Below are 25,675 nucleotides of genomic sequence, written 5' to 3'. Positions count from 1 at the left end.
TGGTCCAGCTTTACTACACCACAAACCTTAGTAATTAAACTGCGTAACCTTTAACGATACGCGGTCGCCATTGTCTTTCCGAAGTCAACAACAATGTAAATAGCTAATTGTAAAATACCTCTTGACGAAAAAACATTGAGATAAATCTTTATGTTATCGATGATGTTCTACATCTAATAATTTGCAATGTGATGGGATATACGCGTAGAAAATTAAGTTTCTTGGAGACATACGGATACATAATCCTTGTCCAAAAGTATGTCAGTTGCGGTACCGGCTACAATTCGAGCCTAAATATTTTTGGTTGGTTGTTCGTATCAGCGAACGTAAATAAACATTTCGTTCGCTGGTTCGTATAATTTGATGAAATTCATACTAAAGTACATCAGATAAGTCTTAGCGCGTCATCGCTACATTTCCCTAAGGAAGTTGCATAAGTTGCTCATCTTTTATACAACTACAGAGAAAACCACATCCACTATGCTTTCGCCACTCATAAACATAACAAGCAATGTTTATTTTTATAAAATTGATAAAAAACTTAAATTTTCTGTCAACAATTATTTTATAGGGTAACATTCAATTATTTTATAGAATATGAGATGTAATTCATTGGGTGTTGACGACGTACTGGCTTAAGGTAAGTTGTCGTTTAAAGACATAAAATATGGGTACTTAACTTGATTAATGAACAATTGACTCTATATACTCTTGATGGCCCAAATAAAAAAACAAATATCCTTATTCCTTATTCGAAAAAGCAAACGAAGTCTCTATGGTTTCGCGAATTTGTGATTTTGTCTTCATAATGACTCAGTTCAAATATCCGAGAATCACAAAGGCTTTTTATACAATGATGATTATTTACAGTTTACGGAACCTGAGTTAAGTAAACAAAAGGGGTCTCGGAGTTTACACGACAATTCATGTTTTACAACATATATATGCAATGTGTCATTTGATCGAATTTCGCTCGATCGAAAACGTAGGTATTTCTTAATAAAATAACTTACAAAAATACGAATCTCGATTCTCTCTAAATAGTGGTACTTCATTTTGTTCCGATTTCTCAAAGATTCTTGGATCGCGTCGACAGAAGATTCACCGTGATAATAAGTTTCAAATAGTAATCAAAGGTCAGTTGGGCAGGAACCCTACTAACTCGTATCGGAGTATCGGTAGTATTAGGTAGAGGAGGCAGTAAAAAGACTGAGAATGATGATGATGAAACCCCAAAAATATAACTATTATGTAAAAACACTTTAAAATACTTGAGATACTATAACTTTTTTCTATAATGTTGGTTTTTTGAAAATATTTTTTATGTAAGCAATGTTACATTTTCAATTTGACAGTCCACTTAGCGAGGCGCGACGTGGACTTGAGACTGGCTTCGCTTCACGACGTGCTACATTTTAAAATGTTCCTCGAACTATCACCCTAAAGGCGGCGCGGGCGCGGCCTTAGACGCAATAAAAACGATCGATTATTACCTATTTGTGTGAAAAGCGGAAGGAAAAAGGCCCAGCAAGGCATCTATGAGGTGTGTCACGAGCCGCGTCCGCCGATGACATGGTGTCACTCGTGAGAAATGTCAATATTGAATCGCATCGCGTTGCTACGCTTCGAAATTGTCTCAACGATTTCGATATTTTCGAATGTCCAATATTGTGTTAATAGCCTTGGACCGATGTTCCTGCGTACTTCATTAATTGATGCTGTTTTAGATGCTGTGAGATGTTCTTACCTCTACAGTTTGATGACGGTACGGTGTAGGATAAATAAGTATTGTATACAGTTGTAATTCCCGTTTAAAATTACAAATTTAATTTTTTTCGATATTTCGGCTGCTCCTTTTAGTTTTTCCCAAGTCACCGTGTATTAGGTTAGGAGGACCACAGAAAACATCACAGACACAGACGCACAAGTGTGATACACCTATTAGTATTAAGACTTGGTGGTGTAGGTGACTCACTCGCCCTCACCTCACTAGTAGGTGAGTTTTATGGCGCCTGATGTACTATGATACCTATGCCTCTATGGGTAATTACATCTCACTGATCTTGCGTCATCAGTTAGTAAAGCAATTTATCTAAATCTTAATTCTGAAGAACTCACCTCTATTTGCGCTTTCTACGCATAAATAAATATGTATAAAGGTATATTAACACCGGTATCTGGCACGCGTCAATCAAACGGAATGTACACGAAACCCGGCGATTTGTCACTCCGCCATCTTGAATCATTTACAATAGCATCCACCATTTTGGTGACAATAATTAACAAATAGGTATCTTTGACCGACCGCTTTCTAGTTTTTTTGTTTTCTAAAATAATTATCATTACAATAAGCGACACGATCTCTTTTTAGTTACCGCTGCTGCGGTATTTTGAATAAAATTAAAAGGCCGAATTCAAGTTGGACTCGGTATGGCATCAGTGAATATCTATTAAGAAATAGTAGAACGAATTCACGCAGACGTTCGTATATTTCAATAGCTACCAGTCGCGACCATATCATTTATGAACGTATTTCCACACTTCAGTCATGTGTTTAAAAGAGCCCAATAGTCGGGACATAATTGATGCTAAAAATATTTTAGCGAAGTATTCGAAGCGTCAAACAGCTGTTAAGCATGAGTTAGCTCAGTCGGCTGTGATGTGTGCCGGAGTCGGCGTCACGCCGTCAATGGGTCAGGTTATTTACCTCTCCTTATCACCTTTTGTTTTGCTCAAACACTTGGCTCATTTTGAATAGTGCTTAGTAGCTTCCTGGCTTTCTTAGTGTGCTTTATTAAACGTATTATTTACATCCTAGTTTAACATACGGGATTTATTTTCATTAACAATAAGGTTTTGGAGTTGTTTTAATATCATTCTAGATGGTAACATAAAAAACTCTATATTAACGTGTCTATTGTATAGGTTTCTTAGAATAGGAAAGTTTAAAATTCTCGTATTCTCCATTACCTTAAGACAGCCGGTTGGCACAGTGGGCAGCGACCCTGCTTTCTGCATCTAAGGCTGTGGGTTCGTTTCCCACAGCTGGAATTTTTTTTCAGTGTCTGTGTTTATCTGTATATTAGAAGTATTTATGTGTATTATTTCTATAAAAATATTCATCAGCTATCTTAGTAGGAATAACACAAGCTACGCTTACTTTAAGGCTGGATTGCGATGCGTGTATTGTAGTATATTATTTATGTTTATATTCACGGCCCACTACAGGGCACGGGTCGCCTCCCAGAATGAGCTGGACCAGTGCGGATTGGTGGACTCCACACGCCTTTGAGAATATTATAGACAAATCCCAGGAATGCAGGGTTCCTCACTATGTTTTCCTTCATCGTTAAAGCTAGTGATCTTTTAATTTCTTAAAACGCACATAACTTAGAAGAGGAGGTGCGTTCAAGGATTCGCTCCTCGGAAGTGTAGCCAAAGTCCGAACCACTAGGCTATCACAGCTGTAAAATTCTCGTAAATAGGGATTCTTTAAAATTTATAAAAAAAGTTGAAGACTTAATTGTAGTTTGGTTTAATACAGTGACTAACGATGTCACTGACACGTACAAATAAAAGTCCCGCATATTGAATACAATAAAAAAAGCTCACGAACATGTATAATTATCGTCGTCGACCATCGTCTCACAACTATGAAAAAAGTACAGCCTAGGAATATTTTCAAAGTGTCTGTGAAAACGTTACAATAGATGAAGAAAGCCAAAATGTCAAAGCCAAACTGGCTTGGAATTGGCTTTGACATTTTACTTTCTTTGTCCATTTATTACCTACAGGTTGCTTTGGTTGCATCAATTATATTTCAAATAAAACAAATTGAACTAAAGGATTGTTTTTGAAATGTGAGAGCTAATAAAAAAGTGATCGAACAAAAACTAATGGATGGAATGTTTAAACAAGATATCACTGAAGATTGAACAGTGAAGGACAACAGTGAAATAGAAGAAGCCGAGCTATTGGAAAGGATAGCTAACAATAAAAGCATCGGAGGCCGATCGGCGATACAAGTCCTTGTGTCCACATTAGCATCTCGAGGCAGGAGTGTGTGCAAACAGCGAGGGTCATCTGATGAAATGTTCAAAGGCTTTTAGTTCCCGAGAATTATTAAATGAAGCCCCAGGATCGTAATGTAAACATGGTGTATTTGTAGAGCCCAGAACCTGTTGCTTTGTCGAGATTTTGATGCGAGCTTCGACTTATTGGCGGTTATTTTATGTTCGCTAATGTTAATGTTACCGCGGCAGTTAATACAGCAACTTTGTGACATGGTTAAGAACTGTCCATCTGTGCGTTATCGTTTTATGTCCTCCTTTGTCTCATTTTATTCTAGCGCCATTTCAATGTCTTCTTTCTTATAATTCCACAATAAAGCGGACATTGTCCCATCGTAACAAAAACTTATCAATATAAATAAACAGACGTTAAAATTGCGTATTTTGAGTACACCATTATTTTTTTATATACTACGACAACGCACACACCGCCATCTAGCCCCAAAGTAAGCGTAGCTTGTGTGTTGTGGGTACTGAGGTGACTGATGAATATTTTTATGAACAACACATACATTTTCCAGTTGTGGGAATCGAACCCACGGCCTTGGACTCAGAAAGCAGGGTCGCTGCAAACTGCGCCAATCGGCCGTCAATTATGAAGTTAAACTATTTACAAAATGATTGTACACTGTCCTAACTTCCAATCGTTTTCACTGCGACTTTAACAAATATATATATATCCCAAAACAAACCATATCTTTCGAATTGATATTCTCCCCCTTTTTTGAAAGTGATTATGAATTGTTGATGAAACTACGTATGTGAATGTAACATAAGTTAGTTTACAATAAAAACAAGCATCTTGTACAATTCCTCGGTTACGCAAACACAAAGGCAGATTTCCCTTTGACGTCAACAATACATTGCACAAATGGATGTCGCAATAGGTTCGAGAAACACCAGATATATGTAGATATCTAGGCAAATACGTATGCCGGTCTATGTAAATATGCCGGTAGGGTTCCTGGTGCTAATTCTGCTAATGTGTGGACAAAGCTCGTCGTGACTGATCCCGCTAATAAATGTTCCAGGGATCGAGTGTGCGAGAACCTTCTCATCACGTCCTGCAGGAGCATCTACTCGATCGGTGTTAATTTTTAACCGATTACAAACAGACGAAGGTTTTCAAATCTACTTTATGTAGACCAAGTAATCTGAGATTATTTCGCTGGTATGTGTGATTAAATGTACCAAGAAAAACTTACTCTGTTTAAAGGAATAAAGAAGAAATTCGGAGAAGGACGCTAGAAGCTTAAAAATCTTTTTTGTTTTATTTGTAGTGCAGTACGCAATACAACATCTGCAGAATGTAGAATTAAAAGCCAAAACAGAAATATTTCTAAGAAAACAAGTTCGGCGGGCGATCATTCGTTCCATAGTCCATTTGCGTCAAAATCACTATTAATTTAAAAAAAAAGTTTTCATTGTTGTTTCTCACGTAAAACAATGTGGAATGAAAATACAAAAGTACAAGTTCTTTCCAAAAAACCTGTTGCAAAAGGAGGTATTACGCTTCGTTGTTTCCTATGGCCGCTGGATCAATACCTTTATTATTTTGATTATAAAAACCTGTTTTTTTTAATTTTTTTTTTTCTTTATCCTTGAACGTAATATTTTCTCAGTTTACATTCAAATGTTTTAAAAAGCAATGAAATCAAGCTTAGAGACCTAATTTGATTGTTTATCTTCGCTCTCCTTAGAAGTCCATTTAACACGAGTCCTCGATATTTCGAATCACGCTTTCGCATCTGTGATATTTCCATCGACGTTAACAACTTAATGTTCAATATTTTATTACCGCTTCTATTTGCTTTGCATACCAAACGAGTTGAGCGTACACGACATCTTTCATTACAAGTTTCTATTTGATTACGGTCCATAAAAGCTGCTCGCATAGAGGCGATTACGATTTCTATCACAAATATTACATTGTATTAAGGTGAAGTGCCGTGTGATTCTGATGATGTTTGTATGCCGCGTGGTGACGGATGATCAGATTACAGTTGTCACTGCCCCTTATCTTCCCGCAGTTGTCATACGAGGTGACTAAGGGAATATTATGGAGAACGGACAGCAGCGTGCTTTGTGCCACTTCAACCATCTACTGCAATCATCAACCCGTTGCCCAGCGTGGTGATTATGAGCAAACCCTTCCGTTGGGAGAGGCCTTTAGTCTAGCAATGGGCGTTTATAGGATGCTGTGTAATCTTCCCGACAGATTTTAAAGTTACAGAACCAAGAGGTTACAGCCTAGTTGTTTACACTTCAACCTCACTTTCGTTAGGACCGCTTTTAGACATCGGCACGAGTTTTTTTTGCGTTTTTTTTAAATCGGCATACCTGAGAGCTTCTCGTAATGTAATCAAAGGCGTGTGGAGTCTATCCCACTTGGCTAACGCAGCGTGGTGGACTGCGGCCTCAAACTTTCTCATTCTAAGAGGAAATCAGTGCTCTGTAGTGTATTGGTAATGGGATATAAAATTTCTTCCGCCAACAAGATGGTAGGAGATGGTAGGAGGACGACGTCATGCAATGTGCCGCCTTGTGTTCATCAAAATGAGACGTATAGGTGTTAAGACTAATGTACCTGTAATTACAGCAACAGCATTGTCCCTCAGACCGGAACCACAGCATTGCAACAATGCTGTTACTGGCAGAAATACACATGCTGGTATTACTTCCCCGGACGAGTTCTGTCACAAAAGCTCTACATTATATTCACTGAAAGTTTTATCTCTCAACAAATGTCAACAATATTGCCTCAGATTAGGATTCAGTGTTCAACGCCATAAACTAAATTTATGGCCGGTAAAGGTTTGGTAATCTCTTCATAAAGTAGCACTTTCCTTAAGCACGGCTCATTCATTGATACCGGGCCCAAATTATTTTGACATCCTAATATCGCTCTCAATCTGTACAAAATTAAGATCATAATACCTTGCATGGTTCGGATGGAAGCGTTAATCAATGGTGTGTCCTTCTGTTCATATCGCACTGGTGTTGGTTCGGAAAACTTCTGAGAAAGCCTGTTGTTTGTTTATACTATAAGCGTGTTGATTTTTAATGGTCCAAATCGATAAATTCCTCCACTTTCCTTTTCGTTGCTGGTTGCTGGATTACAGGGGTATTTTAAAAGGGTAAATTGACAGGTTAAGTCAACCCAACTAAGTCAATAAGGTCGAACGCCTTCATGCAAGAACAGATTTTAAACCTGTGCTAAGCTCAAGTTTGGTCGTGCACGGAATACTGCAGCGTTTTATGTCGATTGACAGAGTAGAAGAATCATGAGTCAGAATTCATACGGAACTTCTTGATTCGCTACTAAGTATATTATAAACTTTGAAACATCAATAAGCAAATTGCCCTGTCTGATTTTACTCATAAAATAGCTTAAGTGTGCGTTATTTGATGGTTTGTCACGTTAAACAAAAGACAGACTACCTACAAATTTAAAATCCATTAATTACGAGTAGGCCTAATAAATACTACTTCTGCTACTTACAGAGTCAACATTTTATTCGTATATATATTTAGAAATCTGCGAATTAATGTGTATCTACACATTAATTCGCAGATTTCTCCGGTTATTCTCGAGTTCTTAAGTATTTCTCCTTCATACGTGAAATTGGTGGAGTAAATAGTAGCCAGTTGGTACAGGCTGTATAAATCTATGGAATCTGCGGAAACGGTATATTTCCCAAGTGATTCCATTTTCATCAGACTAAATTCTATTAACGGGATCCTTGAGACATCATGAAACTAAGATTCTTTGTTAAAATATTCGTGACCTTATTAAGAGCGGTAGCGTACGTACCCTTTGGTTAAAGTCTGCTTGAAGTCGAGATAAACATTACAATGTCAGGAGGTGTTAACCTATAGAGAAATTCCGGTCACATTTATTGACACATTCAATATGTACGTACCTTTTTATTGGAATACAGCTAACATTTTATTATTAAATCACGCGAGGGATTCCAACAAAGACTTACGCCGGATTCACATTAATGCCGTGTTGTGTATTTTATGTAGTATAAACTAGATGTTTTATATGCTTTCTTCACACCTCATATGTATTTAGTTATCCTTTTGAAGTACTTCCTGGCATCGGATTTACATACAATTTTATATTCATGAAATTTCAGTGACTGTAAAAGAATGAGATTTCTTGAATCTGGTTTGATGACGGAGCTGGAATATACTGTAACGAGTAAAGGCTTGCTGGAATTATTAATACCCTAAATAAAATTAAACACAACTAAAATGAGTATAATGTAAGAATATGGTATTTTTTTATTTTTTTTTTTACCTTACTGCGTTAGAGGTGTTTAAGTCGAGAATATTGTAATTATGCATAATGCACCTACAGCAGATAACAATTGAGTCAAGAATAAAAAGTCTTTTTAAGAACTTCATAAATTTAATATATGCTTTAACAAGTAACTTTTCGTGACAGAGCTCGTCCGGGGAAGTGCTACTGCCATGCTTATTTCTGCCAGACAGCAGCTTTGCTATTGCCAAGCAGCGTTGATACGTTTCGGTCTGAAGAGCGTGGTAACTAAAGACACACACACTTCATACAAGCACAAAAGCACTGCCTACCCCAAAAATTGTGTGTACCATCTTAGTAGCGAGCTAACGTGTTAGGGTGCATAGCAGATATATTAAACGCATACCCCTTTTTTGGTTTCTACCCGACATTGTGGAATACTAAGCATCTTAAAACGACACTTTAATGTGAATCCGGCGTTACTAATTCTGTTTGAATAGACGTTAGCGTGCGCTGTGCTAACTTTATCCTACTTATCGGTGTTCGTTACTGTTGGTTTTTACAGTTCGTCACTCGATAACAATATAATAATATTTTAGGAAGTTTGTTTACATACGCACCATGCCGCTCTGTGAAGTTCAAACGAATTCGTCTTATACCTTTATTGATAAAGCGTTTAAGTCAAATTGCGGTCACCTTAAAAGTAAAAAAGGAACGGAATCCAGTAGCATTCGGGAACCATGAGAAAGTCGAAATATAATAAGATGCCTTTAAGGATACAAGCAACGATTAAATTCTATAGAGTTCCGTACCTAATAATATCATTGATTTTGGTGTTAAGTTTTAAATAAAGTGTTTTTAAGGAAATGGTTTCCATTCTTAAATCCTAATGCTGTAATTTTAAAGTTAATAAGTTAATTCTTTACGCCTAAACCAGCGAAAGAAATGGAAGGAGATCGAGCGCAATAACGTAGGGCGGAAAATAGGAATATTTTTATGCCGGTAATGCCAAAGGTTTTGTGTTATTTTTTTTTATAAAAAAACAAAAGCTGACTAAAAAGCTAATCTATGAAAAATAAAAGAACGAATCAATTCTTACTGCCTCGTTAGTATTATCCCGGTAATGCCAAAGGTTTTGTGGTATTTTACATAAGCTAAACAAACGCGGACCTAAAAGCGAGTCTATGCAACATAAAAATAACGAATCAAATCTTAATGCCTCGTTAGTTTTATGATTTCCTCGTTAGTTATTTGATTTAGTTAAATTTATTTCCCTAACCGGCTCTATAAACATATCTTATTATATTGACTTAATACGAACATATCAGGGTTTATTGTCAATGGCTCGCAAGATGAATTTCCTGTTACAGCATCCGTTTGATAATTGAGGAGCATTTTTACAAAGCGTTATATCACACATATTTGCATATTACTTTTTTTCTCCTGATGTTAGGAAATATTTTCTATAGGTATTGGAACGAATGAATTTTTTAGTAAACGATTCCTTATTATCATATTGGATTTATTTTAACAATAATAGCCTGTAAAAACTGCAGTGGTTTATAACCTTAATGTCAATGCTCGTTTACAACAAATATTTTTTTATGTAGTAGAAAATATATATATATGCGTATATGTTGCCGCCAGATCAGAATACAGATGTCAAGTCTCTCCTCTTCCTAGTCGACCTAGGGAATATAACGGAGATATACCTATATCAATACCTACATGCAGTTTGAGAAATGAGCAAACACTTTTCGAGTTTGCTAACGAAATTATTCCCTAAGTGAATGAAGAAGAAGGAGTAAATCCTGAAGTTATCTAAGTGTGTCTCATTGATCGTTTGTTGTCATGTTCGCATATCGGCGGCGGCTTATGGCGGCTTAACCGTTAAACCGATCTAAATGATATTTGGCATATATGTTTTTGCATTCTGGAGATAGACATAGACTACTGTTTATACCGGAAAAACTATTGGTAAGACTTACCCTCGGGACCAAAAAAATAGCATTTGTCATCTATGAATGGTTTGACCGCTTAACTTATCTTGGTGAAATTTTGCATAGAAATACTTAATTTGCATCCTGATCTTATTCCTAGAAAATAAAGGATTCCTGCGGGTTGTTTATTAAATGCCGACGAAGTCATAGGTAACAGATAGTGATAATATTTTGAGGAGTATCTCGAATTTGGACGGCTAAGGTCCTGTGGAACCCTGAACTGGAGCATTGCGGGCTTGCGTGTCGTTCCGAGCGGAGCGTTTATCCGAACGAAACATTTCACCGATAATAACTCCACACAATATAATAATGCGAATAATAAATAAAAATGGAAATAAAATAATAATTTTAATGTCGTAATTGGGGCCGCGGGCATCCGGCGACCGCGCTCGTTTCGATTCTGATTACCCTCCGCTACAGTTTCTTTATATTGATTCCGATGGAACTTTAAGTATTAAAGGGACTCGGGACTGGTTTTCCAACCTCATTACCGCCGTTTCGCGTGAAATGGATTCGCAATGCCTTGTTTATAAGCGCACCATTTATACCTAGCCTTAGGTGCCTATGAAAAAGCTCTATCGTCAACGCGCGAAGCTTTCTGGAGTTTTATTTTAGACCATTTATTTTTAATTGTCTATCCATAATATTCGTAAGCTGAAGAGTATGTTTTTTGCTCTTGAGATTGAGCTCTTACGAGCCTTATTTCTCAACCGACAAAAGATCAGAACAGAAAACTTGAGGTCTGTTGTTAATATACTTCTGAGTAAGCCAAGTTGTGTATATAGTAAGTATTATTTTCATTTTAAGGGGTACACGATGGGGCTTGCATATCCAGGTTTGCCTTTGCCAAAATCAAGAACAATTTCAGATAAAAAAAAAATACAAAATTGCAATTGAATTAGATTGATTTAAATTAAAAAAATAATTTACAATATTATGTCAGAGTACATTAATTTACACGCTCACCATCGCACACATTTACGCCATTGTACAAAAATTATTGATCTTAATAATAACTCCATTTGTTATATTTACGTATTATGAAATTGAACCTACATTTTCGTAACAAATGCACCATAACGAGTCGCTTCGGGTGCTAACCATATGCTATCGATGTTGTTATCATACGCAAGTTAAATTTAAAGGTAATTTCTTCAAGTTAGCTCCTCGGGCGTAGAGTTTACGCAACCACAAGTAAAATTAAGAGGAATTTCTGCGTTGTAGGTATCTGATACCCCTTTTGTTTGAGGTTTTTCAGTCCGTATATTATTTGGTAGCTAAAGTTCGCTTGGGGTCTGACTCTTTTCACCTTCATGATTTTTATTTTTCACTAATAGTTAGTTTTCGACTGCAATCTCACCTGGTGGTATTTTAAACCGATATCCCTAATCAGTTTCTTCCTTTCGGATTTCCTCTCGCCTAAGGTTGTCTGGGAGAGATCGCTTTAGCGATAAGACCGTCTTTGCACACAAATTATTCATCTATGTGTGTGCAATAAAAATACCTGAAACATTCAATACCTTCTGCTGGACTGCAATATGTGGGTCACTGTTGTGCTATTTCAAATGGATTGGAGCGGCAGTGATTCGCATATTCAAATATTATACATACATTTTTGTTTATTATTTTTTATTATAATTTAAAAAATATGACCCTTGAGGCCTGAAATAAAAATTATTATTATAATGTTTCACAAAAACAATCAAACAGTTTTATGCGGCTTCGTAGCGGAACAATAAATCGCTTGGCGTAACCTCTGGAAACCTAAGTCACACCTTTGAGGGTGCATCGGAAACACGGAGAGTCCCGTACCTACTTTGGAGGATAACAAATAATTAGTTATTCGGTTAGTTATTATTTATTTAACCGTGTTAAAAGTAACAAAGAATATTTTTCGTTAAATTCGAAGCGACAATTATTATGGTTAGAGAAATTGTTTTTTGAAGTGAAACTTCATTATCGGCGTTGGAAAAAAAAATTACCGTCGCTTTTTTCGGTTACGCGTCACATTTATCCGTTACGCGCCATCTTTTTCAATATACCAACACGTGGGTGTGATTATGTTATTTTTTGTATTCATGTCTACAATAATAAAAGCCTTTTGTTAAACTTTATCTAATTTAACTTTATTTAACCAATTTCTGCGAAGTTGCATATAAATGATAATTTTTCCAAAAATAAGATCATAAAGAAGTTTCAATTCTTACGTGTGTACACTAGTACACGCACACATTTTTTTTCTGTAATATTCGTTAAACCTGAACCAATTGCCCAATTTGTCCCAAGATATATGTCAGATCAAGAGTTGGCTATGCGATAGTTTAGACATTACTTGGACAAATTTCTGTATAGGCTAATTCTAAAAGAAGTCTGCCTAGTCGAGAATATGAGTAGTTAAAGTAGTAGTAGCTTATAGAAAAGTCCTATGATAGTATAAAGAACTACCTAATCGATTAAAAAGCTTGGCTGTGAATTACTGCTCTAACAAGGTTGCTTTTCTAATAATTTTACATGACAATGTGAGATGGCGATAACAAAAAATACACCCGGCTAAGTTAGTTGTGGGCTTCTTCTTAGACCAGGTCGCGTTTGGAACCCTCGTAGCTTTAGTTTTAAGTCTACGAATATGGTTAACGCCATCATCTCTCTACCGTGTACTTCTCATGTAATGTACGCATCAAGAGTGCCACCTATGGTCCTACCTACTTTAATAAAGATATTTTTTACGTTTACTTTAGTAAGAAAATTTGAGGGACGAAGTCGCATCAAAAGGGTCATATATTTATAATATAATAGCATTAAAGTTACAATTTAAATTTAAATTTAATTTGTTTTATTTGGGAAACTGGAACATTAATGTTTTTCAGTGTCTGGGTGTTTATATGTACCTATGTGTGTATGTGTTTATATGTTAATACTTAAAATATATTATAAGTGTTCATGTATATTATTCATAAAAAATATTCATCAGTCATCTTAGTACTCATAACACAAGCTACGCTTACATTGGGGCTAGATGGCGATGTTTGTATTGTCGTAGTATATTTATTTAAAAAAAAAACTCATGTTGAATGTCGAAAGTTTGCTCTTCATCATATAAACCCATTACTGGACTACTGGCCACGGGTTTCGTTCCACAATGAGAAGGAATAAGGCCGTAGTCATCATTCCGTCAAGGTACGGAACCCTAAAAGCAACACTAAGTATTTACTTGCAGGTAGCCTTTGTTCTATACACTTACATTACGTAAATACTGGCGAATAATGGAAAATAAGGCCAATACACGAAAAAGTGAGTACATGCAAACCCATTTAAAGAAAGCGAGGGACATTTAATGGGTTCTTTCTTAGGCTTTTTTTTTCAATAAATAATCGCCCGACGCCTCGCGACATTTCTGAGTAATTGCCGGTTCCAGCGACTAGTCCACACGACACCTGCACCTTGGATATAATTTTAAAATACGTCAATTATTACTAAACTCAACAGTAATAATGTCTTAGATACATACCTACTCACTTATAATTGGTGATTATTAAATGGTTTCAATAAAACGTACACCTACGTTTTAAATCAGGTTTGCTACGTGGGCTTATTTTATGTATCTACTAAGTATTGTGATGACTTACGGAACTGAGACATGGCCGCTAACTATAGGCCTCATAAGAAGCCTCAGAGACACTCAGCGGGCGATTGAGAGAGCTATGCTAGGAGTATCTCTACGTGATCAAATCAGAAATGAGGAGATCCGTAGAAGAACTAGAGCTCAGCTTCGGCCCTTCAGACCGAAACACAGCATTGCAACAATGCTGCTTAGCGGCAGAAATGCGGCGGCGGCTCAAAAAGCTAGTGAAAGTGGAGTTATGTGCATTTTTAATTCAAGCAATTAAATATCACTTCAACTAGTTAGATTTGCGTGTGGGGCTCGAATTCTGTCCTCCGATTGGCAAGCCAAAGCCTGTAATTTCAACTCCTAAAACACCGAAAAACTTAAGAAAAAGATTGTCTTCATAATAAACTCTTTTTTTTCAATTATCTCTTTGTAAGGATAGAAAGAGAAGAAGGACATGAATTGCGATCCACAAAACCATAAATACTTTACTGACTTAAATCTTTTAAATACCAGGTATTTTGTAGAGCATAGTACCTATCAAGTATATAGTTATATTATTATGTTTATAATTGTCAATTCGTAGACAGCGCACGCGGATACAAGATCGCGAATCTTTTTTCTTATTCTTTGTCTACGTATATTATAAATATATTATGCATAACATAATAAATAAACCTAAATTAAATAAATAATATGAAACATCCGGATAAAATAGCTTTCTAATGTTGGAGGAATTATTAAAATCGGTTCAGTAGTTTCAAAGTAGACTACACATAAGCAAACAAGTATTTCCTCTTTATAATATTAGGATAAAAGGACAGGTTATCTTATTGCTTTTGTCTTCCACAGTCAGCGCGGTCAGAAGGCGACTCATCCGGCGACCAGTCGTGCGAGAGCTCTGACGAGGGCGTGGGTCGAGACGCAGCTCCCCACCAGCAGCAGGCCCACCAGCCGATGCTGCAGCCCCACCAGCCTCTCCACAACATGTCCCACCACGGACCCTTAAACCACCAAATGAATAACATGAACAGCATCAACAATATCAGCAACCATCCGATGAATCACTCACACCAGAGGAATTCGCCGAGGCCTCTCGAAAGGGAGCTGAAGGTATAAATTAATACATACTTATTTATAAATGCAAAAGACTGTCAGTTGGCAATGCTCGGCTCACGATCTCCTTACTTTTTAAGCACTTATAATATCACTTGCTTCAACGGTGAAGGAAAACATTGTGAGGAAATCTGCATGTATCAAAGTTATACATGCATGATTTCCATAATGTTCAAAAAGGCGTTGGAGTCCACCAATTCGCACTGGGCCAGCAGAATTCATAAAATTAAAAATTCATTTATAACAAGTAGGCCTAATTTTTAAACACTTTTGAAACATCAAGTCAGTCTGTATGTAGTGTACTCTACCAGGCAGATTCCACTGAGAAGAGCCGGCAAGAAACTCAGCAGATTGTTCTTTTCCAACATCATTTTAAAGTTTAACAATCTTTACAATTTTTCTGTTTTGAGAGAGAAGAGAGCGGAGTGGACCTGCTTCCAAGCTGCCTTGTCGTCAGCGTGGTAGAATACTGCCTTAACCACTTCACATTGTGGGAGGAGTTCCGAGCTCTGTACTGGGCCGGTAATGGGTTGATTTCGAGATTGCAAGAGGCCTTTAGTTCAGCAGTGAACGGTTACAGGCTATTATTGATGACTTAAAAAGTCTAAAACCTTAATCAGCATAACGATATCTGTGGCTTTATAATATTTAAGGTCTTTCAACAGGTTCGCGATGACTTCGAGTCACTCAAGACGTCGTTGCATCCTCACCTGTCATCCCTGGCTTCGCTTGCCCAAGGGCCACCCCTGTCCACTCCCAGCAGTGTTTTCGCTCTTGCCAGCGGTGGCGCGAACTTCCCCTACGCTCCGCCCGCATTCTTGGCCCCTGCACCCCCACCCCCAGCTCAACCTGTCGGCTCCGCTTCATCATCGTCCTCCGAGGGAAGCGCGGCTGGATGGAGCTTCGAAGAACAATACAAGCAGGTCCGTCAGGTATGTAGAGGTTTATGCTATTTTTTTTCTTTCATTACTATTGATTCTTCATATAAATTACACGTTTTGTTCTCTTTCTACTTAATGGTTGCCTGGAAGAGATCACTATCAGCGATAAGGCCGCCATTACGTTTTACTACATTACACCCGAATTTAGTTTATAAATTGTATACCTATGGCTTATATTTTCGTAGTGTAATAAAAAAAACATTTTTAATATTATCATTAATCCGGTACTTATCTATGCATATAGGCCTTATGAATAGTTCATACACATTTTTTGTTTATTGAAAATGTTACCAGTATTCCAAACGCGCTCTGCAAGATTAAGATTCGCGCCATGAGATGATTATATCTACCCATTATCTCGTCCCAGTTTATAGAAAATGGGCGAGAAAATGGTAGAAATAATTATCTCATGGCTCGTCAAGTAACCCTACTGGTATAAGAAGCTCACAACCATTTAGCCGGATGCGTCATTGTAAGTATATTCGTAACATTGGTTAGTTATATTCTCAAACCTTTTGTTGGCAATGCAAATTAGTTCCACTAGAGGTTACGAAAAAATAGTCAGTTACAATCTTGGACAATTATGAGTTCTTAAATCAAATTCAAGCTCAGACTTATTCGCTTTACAATAAGATAATTGTATTTAATATCGTACGCTTGTATTTTCAAAGGCAAATTTAGTTTGGTCTGGAAATCCTTTTCAGTAACTTGGCCATATAATGTTAGTATACTTAGTATTGTGTGTCTTGTAATGGTTAGATAAGTAAAAAACACGACACTATCAAATAATATACTTCTAATGATAATTTGTTCTACTTCTTGAATGTTCTTAGACTTATCTAACTCCTAACAGCTACTTAATAAATATCTGAATGTGTGTCAAATTTTTGTAACATCAAGACAACATAAAGTGCTTGCCAACATTAAGACTTTTAAGACTGAAAGATGGGAAAAGATACTAGTAATTAACAACCCGTTACGTGTATACTTTTGAATATATATTACAGAAAATACAGCAAGCGCAGATCGAACATTTATCTAAATCCATATTCTAAAACCTTGCATGTAGGTTCCAAGACATCGGTATAAATAATAAAATGGAAATAAGGCCGATACCCAGCGATACACCTGTCTGCTTTACATAAATCGTAGTAAATATTTACCCCACAACAACGTAATCACCACAAATCGGACTGTTGAACCCAGTCGCAACCCCTTTAATAAGTTATTCATAACTTCGCATTGATAGTTACCCAATAGCTTTCTTTATTCGCCAGCCGACACAACCCGTTTTTCCTTTGTTACATATTTCATTGGTTCGGAGGGATTGTGAGGGTCATTCCGACCCGACCGGATTGAGAAATAATCTTCTGTCACCCGGCGGTTAGGGTTGGTGGATATATTGTTCAATCGCCTTTAATGGGTCTATTTTTGTTAGGGTTACTAATAACATGGGTCTTAAAATAAACAAATTTACAAATAAAACTCGAGCTATACATAATTTGGTCAAATAATTGATAGAATACGTGGATAATAACAAACTTAATTACGTAAATAATCAATAAAACAAAAAACTAAAAAGAACTTTTGGAAGCATTTGAGATGTGATCAATCAATCAATCAATCAATTGCATTTATTTGCTGATACAGGTGAAATAGATGTTATAGAAAAATATGTAGTTCTTAACTGTACCACGCCAATTTAGCATGCAATTATTAGGGTAATATTTAAATTAATAGTGATATTAATGAAAGCTTCATATTAACTCGAAGGTATCACTAATGTATAGAAAAGAACTAATGGAAATCTATAATCAATAGATTTATATATCAATAGAGATATATAGATTGGTTTTTTGACTGTGAAAATGAAAAACAAAGAAGTGAAGAAAAAGTGAGCTATGGAAATGCCCGGAGGGAAGAGGAAGGACATAGAATGAACAATTAAAAGAAGATTACACTAACAGTATTGTACGCTACTATTAAGAAAAGAGTTATTGTTAGAAGATTTATTCTTCACGTAGGAGCACTGTTTTATTTTTTTTGTTTATATAAAAGTTTAACTGTTTTACAATCGTTTCAGGATGAAAAAAATTTACTGTATTTTAGTTATAGAGTAAAAATTATAGAGATTCAAAGTAGGTACGTACAACAACGGTGTGTTTAGCGATGCGGATTAGACTGAAGTTAATTATAAATCTAATCCAAAATCTCAAGATCAAATAATGAAGTTGGTATAGCAAACATGTATTTACAGTTTAGGAAAAAGATATCATAACTAAGTTTAATCTTTAATCCGAAAAATTTAGATTAAACTGATTATTTTTAACTTTGTGTTGAAGTTGGTAGTTAAAGTCTTATTTCTTTTAAGATCTTGTAAATCGATTGTAAATTATGCAGTATAACGTGTTTTTTTCTAAAAAAACTTCATGATTTGGTAAAATGGCTTATTCAGGTAACAAAGTAAGCACAAAAGTCTTACGACCTATTTACATTTTTGACAGAACCATATTGCTTTCCGGTATACCATTCACGACTACTAACAAGCTGTTAAGCGTATTATCATCGGAAGAGAGAAATAAAACTTGATCACGCTTGCATTGCCTTGTTACATGACAATTAACACAGAGAATAATATGTAAAACGTATGTTTAACCCGTACTGGATAAGGGTTACCATTCATTACCAGACATTTCTCCGAAGTGCATAAGCAGACAAAAACGGCGGAGTAATCATTTGTTATTATGATAATATAATAATTACGAAGATAATTACTTTGAGGATTGGACGTTAATTCGACGTTTCTGGAAATATAGATTGACATGAGCTTGAGCCCCTTGGATGGTTTACTGTTTTAAAATTTATAATAACGTTAAAATTTGTGCGTTTTTCGTTTACAACATGATTCTAAATATTGTACGAACTTAGTTGAATTGCCGAATGTGCCATTACTTTGCTACTAATTGAATGTGTTTTTCCTTAGCTTCTTTTTGACCATACCTATTTATTTTAGCTTAGCTCCTAAGCATCGTCATGTTAAATATCCTGTAACCTTAATCAAAAACTAGGTTAACGAATGCAAAAAAATAATATTTAAATTCTACTGGCAAGTATTATCAGAGATTTGCGCTTACAAACGTCATTTTTGTTATATAAGTATAGATAGATAATTGAAGATAAATCTGGCTACTATAGTACGTAGGATTATTTTGTAGGAGCGTGAATGGTGGTCCTCAAACGTAACATATGGCACCGTTTTGAGTAAAATTAACGTGTTTACTGCTTTTATCTCGGTCTTCGCGCTCCTTGCCTCACTTCAAAGACATATAATCTACTCCTTTGTGCTCCGCCGATACTTTATAAATGTTATGAGTTCGCGAGTGAAAGTGTTTGCCTGTAAAAGTTTATTAAGGACGTACGGGAAATTTGCAAAATATATCGGTAACTATTGTTATACGGTCTGAATTGTAGCTGGTGTAAACGACATTGCTTGTTATTCATTTTGACAACCTTTGATGCAGTGGTTTGTAGTGGAATAAAAAAAAATCATTCCAAGTTTAAAATCAAATGAACCGCCCTTTAACTCCTCCCCTATAGCCGACCAAATACAGACCGAAAATCTCAAGCAACAATTATATAAAGAGAGATTTGTGGAGATATCATTACTACCCTCTCTCATAGGATAGAGTTATAAGATTACTCCCTGCACGCTGCAGATATGCAGGCTGGCGGGCTTTAACGATTATCTTCACTTTGTGACACAGCAAATAAAGTTTCAGTTTTATAATCAAATAAAGTTGATATAAAGTTTTCTAAACTGGGGCCGGTGGGTACTGAGGACAACCCAATATCTATAAATTGTTGGCATGACCTGGACCTGAATACAGGATCTTTAGACAAAAGTATATTAATTCTATTAGCGTGCTTAGCTATGGTACCTACACGAACTAATTTTTTTAATTGTTTCACCGTTTCTTCTAAGGATTGAGTAGTAAATCTTTTTGCGACAGCTCGTTCGGAAACGTAGAAGAAAGAGAAGAAGAAACTTTATTGCACGTATAACATATAGGAAAATAAATAATAAGCCGTATACAGTACACAATGTCGACATGCAAAGGCGGCCTTATTGCTGCAATCTCTTACGGGAGAACGGGATAGTGCAAAGAGTTTTGATAGATATAGATAAATACCAAAATGTTAAGATACAAATACATAGATAATTTAAAAAAGTATTTACTACCGCCCGTGTTGCCCTGTTTCGCAGCATTGCTTTTTTTTCGGGGTATATATATATTATAAATAATAGCTACGCACTCACACGCAATTGTAAATTTTCGACGGTTTTTTTTTTAAATATTGAGCAAAAGTGGGGAGTTGTAGATCTCTATGGAGATCGACGTTGTTACTTGCGTGCCTTGTAAAGTGTTGCCCTATATATAAAATATAAAAAAGGCGTTTGTATTTTGGGTATGTAGTACATCTTATCAATAAAAGTAGTAAAACATTATTCTAAGTAATAGGTAGACTAACTAACTAATCTAATTGTAGCAAGTATCATACAGATATTGCATCTGCTAGAAATATAATGAGTAATGAGTGAATAAAAAGGGTTCAACAGTCCTTCATATTGGTACCATAAGGCGTCGGTCACGAGTTCTTTGTTACCTTCCATTGAAGAGCACGCGCTAATTCCACCTACACCATAAACTGAACCGCATCGCACAATGCGCAGCCGCACAAAGACCTTGCGTTAATGTACGATTTTAAAAGCAACATTGTCGGGGTGTGAATGTAGCCGTAATCCCAATTAATGGTTCATACACATTATACGATCGGTTTTATTGATTTTATCATCTGTATTGAGTGTTTATTTTAAAAGTTGTATTACTATAACATTTTGTTTCATATAAGTTTATGTTCGCGATTTCTTCTTTATTACTAAGATACTTTTAGATCTATTTATTTAGAAGGTACCAAACAAAAATAAGAGTAGGTTAAAAAGCCAGGATGTGTACAAAGACAGTTAATCTCTAAAAAAAATTCTTACAGGAGCCCTCAAAAATGGGAAACATTTGGTACTAACCAATAAAATAATGATGTCGTTTAAAATTAGGCTAACTTACACTTATTTTTAAGTGACACATTTATTGCAGCGAGGTTACTATACAATTAATGAATTTGTTAATTACAAGGTTGCTTGTAAACAGCCTGATCCGCTTTTACCTCTCACCTATAGAGCAATGAATGTTAAATTGTAAATTGTTGATGTTGGAAATGAGCATCTGCTGAGTATCTTGTCGGGTTTTCCTCGAGACTCTACGTACTTATTGATTGGCTCTTAACAGACCAAGACAGCGACACTAAATTGCTCCGGCTGAGGTTTGAACACGGGACTTTCCACTTATAGGATCACAGAGTTCACCATTGTGCCAGTGGTCGACAAAATAACTACGAATATTCAATAAAATAACTCATCTACTCTTTGTAGAACGTAATGTTGGGTGCAACAAATTGATTCATATTATAACAAAGTATTACATAATGGATGATCCGTTTTAATACCGTCACGTATTTCTTAGCACGGGCGCACGACGATCGCACATTTTTCACAACAAGCGCGAAACACCCACTAGGGGGCGCGTTGTTTATTGGCAACACGTTTGATTTATGCAATTTATCACTTATAATTTTGCAATAATAAATGTTTGTCACGGATTTTATTCAAACCACATTGCATGATGAAGTGTATTTATTCCGTCCGTACAGTTTATTCCGATAGGAAATATAATAAATAAGTAGGCTGTATGGAGCACAATCTTTGCCAATGTTAAAAAGTTTAAAAAACGAACGAAGTAATGTTATGCATATAGGTAGCTTTTAACCATGTAACTTTTAATCTTCATTAATATAATTGTTTGTATACTCTCTCCTAATATGTGTATAATTATATTATAGTTTCGAGATAGGGTTCACTGCCTCGTTGGTCTACTGGCTTGTATGTCAGACTACGGATCACTAGGTCCTGGGTTCGAATCCAAGGTTGAGCTTATAGCTGTAAAGAATCAATTCCTTAGAGGTTTAAGCCATAATGTACCTAAGAAGGTAGCTTTCGGTTTAGAAATTTTCAGTTTCAGTGCTCAACTCGTATTGGAGCAGAACAGCGGGTCATTGCTCTTATTACTTCTGTCCAATAAAAAAAGGATGTTTGAACCCCTAACAGTAAAGTATAGTAGCCTAATGATGGCAATGAAGAACACTGGTGTATTTAAAGTTTAGAAATCATATGTTGAAGGTGGGTATTTTATTGATTGGGTTTTACGAGCTGTCCTTTCCTTTTATTGAAACACATTAGATTGTTCATGACGAGCCTGACCACACCCATGGCTGTAATCTCGAACACAAGCTCGTTTAAAATGTTTTAAATGCACGCGCCCTATTAGATTCGCCTTCAACCTTTTAAAGTGGCAGTAGGTTAGAAAAAAACGATGCTTTTTTTTTTCAACTGGCAACTCAAACGATTAGCCAAGTGAGCCATCGAGTAGGCATTCGAGTGTTTTGGGATATTTATTCCGTCTAGACGAGTTATCGGTTGGATGTTTTCGATACTTTTATCGGTTCGGAATGTTTTATAAACTTGTAATGCTCGATTTAGGTGCATCTGTACTTAAAAATTTTAGGGTTTGCCATATTTTTAAAACATAAAAGTTATCATTTTTATTATTTTAAAATTATTGATGAGTAAGTTTTGAATGCTGTCTTGTGGTTAATTGAAGCTATTTCTTGCCAAAGCAGAATAAATTGCATGCTAGAAACTTCAAAATCTGCCTTCCAAACCGGTCGTAGAGACACTATAAAGTATGAGTAACAGACAGACCGACTTCACTTTTTAAAAGTGCTCAGGTATAAGAAAGCATATTGGAAATGAGTATTTAAATAAATTTTAAAATTTGAAATCTTTACAGAACAGAAACACTCTAGTTCCAATCAAAATAATAATATCCATGGCTAAAAACTATTGTGCCACAACTTTCTCCTTACTCCAATACTTTTTGAGAAATAACTCGAGTATACCTAGATACTCTATGGCTTGGGAAATGGATAAAACCTGTGGCATGCACAAGATTATTGACCAGGGTATGCATAGAGATGGAAAATGGTGTGAAATGGAAAAATCCTCTTCCTATTCGAGTTATATGGAATTTTAAGATTAGGCAGTGCATTTGTGGATATATAAAATCCACACCACTGGATATAGCTTTATATGACCGCTAAGGAAGCGCGTTTTATCTTTGACTGCACCGTATCTTACCATCAGATGAGGCTGTAAACGCGTTTGTCATTAAAGCTAAACAAAAAAAAAAATAACTTCATCGTAAATTACGCTCTTAATTGCTAACCTCTTTAATAATATCATTTGTTTCAGTCGATTACGTTAACATTGCAACCGAGTTAAATTTCGGTACGCGCATTATGGCGGCATTCATTTGATCGTTTGTTGAGTTATAAGCGCGTAACATAGCCAAACAAGCGGTCGAATAACATAAACCTTATCAGTTTAATTATATACCTTTACATTACCTACGTATCATGTACTAGCGACGACGCGACTTCGCACGGGTGCAATGGATTTATGTAGCGGGAGTTTGGATATTGCGCCCGGCCGCGACAGCCGTTTTGCTCCCACTTTTTATTGGTACATACTATGGTATCCTCTAATATATTCATTTTAATGATATACTGTACGGAACAATTTCGATTAACATTAAATGCACAACGTATTTAATTGGTTAAGGAATAACACTGTCTCATAAGGTTTAGCCAGCGTTTGCGATGCAAGCGCAAAAAATAGGTTTGGCGTGCACAGGGTATGCAGATGATATAAAATAAAGAAAATCTCCAGTATGGGTTATAAATAATTAATGGTAGGCTGATTTATGACTCTTACAATGCCTATCCTTAAGTTTTTTATAACTCGTACTGGAGATTTTTTTCATTTTATATAATATAGCAAACCCCCTGCATACCCTCTATGCACTGGTTACGACATCACATTGTAAACTTAATATAAACCTAGCTCTTCAGTCTATTACTGAAAAGTGCATTACAAAGTAGCTCAGTTTAAAAGATCAAAGCGTACTAAAGGCGGTAGCTAACTATGTTAAAAACTATGTAAAATAGTAATGACAGATTATTGATAGGTTTCACCTTCTTTCCATGAGGCTTAACACCACCAACGCTACAGATTGGTGGAAACCGGCAGGCCCTCAGTGGCGTGCACTTTATACATGCACAAAAGCACTAACTACCATAGAATATTTATAAAACTCCATGCCATCTTCTTATACGGGTTTTATAAATATTCAGGTGTAATGGTATATATGTAAAATAGTAATGACATCAGATTATTGATAGGTTACGCCTTCTTTATATCCCCGGGGAAAGGATATAAATTAATCTTCTCCCACAGCTTTATCAACTCTCAGACCACTGGCGCACAAGTGGAAATAATATCCAAATAATATATGTGTATTAAAAAACGGGAGTAAACTTCTCCTATTCCATGTTCCAGTGATTTAGCAGGTGGGCACCTTAATTATATCCCTTGTCAGGGGATATAATCGGGGTATATAATTTTTATCTCCCGCCCGTGAGGTGAGTTCTCTTTTCTATCTCTCTTTTCTCTCCTGCAGGTGAGTTCTCTGCTTAGCTCATCAATAACAAATATTAGGTAAAGCAAAAACTAAAGAATATACGTAAGCCAATGAAACATTTCAAATGGTAATCAATAAAAGAAATAATTTATTTTATAGGTTGTCTACGTAGTATGATTTATGCTTTTGTCTGTAATAAAGAATTTTATTGCTATTCTTATTATATCTCTATCATTTATTCATATACTTTATTTTTAAATTTTCAACAGTGAAATTATAAAATAAAAAAAAAATACTATTTTTATTTTTGATGAAATGTTCATTACCGATGCAGTTGCAGGCTTCGACTAGTGACAGTAACAATGAAAACAAACAAACAAATTAACTAAACATTAAAAAGCATTCGAGACTTCCGATCCTAATTAAGGTGTGTTCAAGCAATTATATATTTTTTTTAGATTTAGATGCGGCTATTATCGTTAAATAGCCGATTTGTCGACGCAATTAGCCTTAAAATGTTCATAAATCGGTACGGTTACGTGTGCCGACTGCCGTATTTATATACCTATAGCTGAGACAGTACGTTTACACATCAGTAGGTACGTCATCTATATCTTATATCTTTAAACGAGCAATTCTTGTATATATATATATATATATATATATATATATAATTGGAATCTCGGAATCGGCTCCAACGATTTTCTAGAAATTTAGTATACAGGAGGTTTTGGGGGCGATAAATCGAAAAAGATCTAGCTAGGATTCATTTTTGGAAAATGTCATTTTATTTGTGTTTTCCGGTAATAACAAATTTGGTGCAGACGAAGTTGCACGGGTCAGCTAGTATGTATAAAATGCAAAAGACTGACTGACTGACTGATCTATCAACGCTCTTACCACTTGACGGATCGGGCTGAAATTTTGCACACAGATGGTTATTAAAACGTAGGCCTCCGCTAAGAAAGGATTTTTAATAATTCCAACCCTAAGAGGGTTAAATGGGGATGAAAGTTTGTATCA

General features: G+C 35.9%; 1 protein-coding gene across 1 annotated transcript in view; it reads left to right on the top strand.

Annotated features, from left to right (window-relative positions):
* LOC120633417 (protein dead ringer) overlaps positions 1-25,675 on the top strand; it is a 189,118-nt gene that overhangs the window by 60,296 nt on the left and 103,147 nt on the right. Inside the window, exons 3-4 of the mRNA XM_039903624.1 lie at positions 14,797-15,057; positions 15,726-15,992. Of these exons, the coding sequence (XP_039759558.1) occupies positions 14,797-15,057; positions 15,726-15,992 (528 nt within the window). The remainder of the gene's footprint in view (positions 1-14,796; positions 15,058-15,725; positions 15,993-25,675) is intronic.

Source organism: Pararge aegeria, chromosome 21 (genome assembly GCF_905163445.1).
Source record: "Pararge aegeria chromosome 21, ilParAegt1.1, whole genome shotgun sequence".
Lineage (NCBI taxonomy): Eukaryota > Metazoa > Arthropoda > Insecta > Lepidoptera > Nymphalidae > Pararge > Pararge aegeria.
This window is presented reverse-complemented; position numbering and strand designations above follow the sequence as displayed.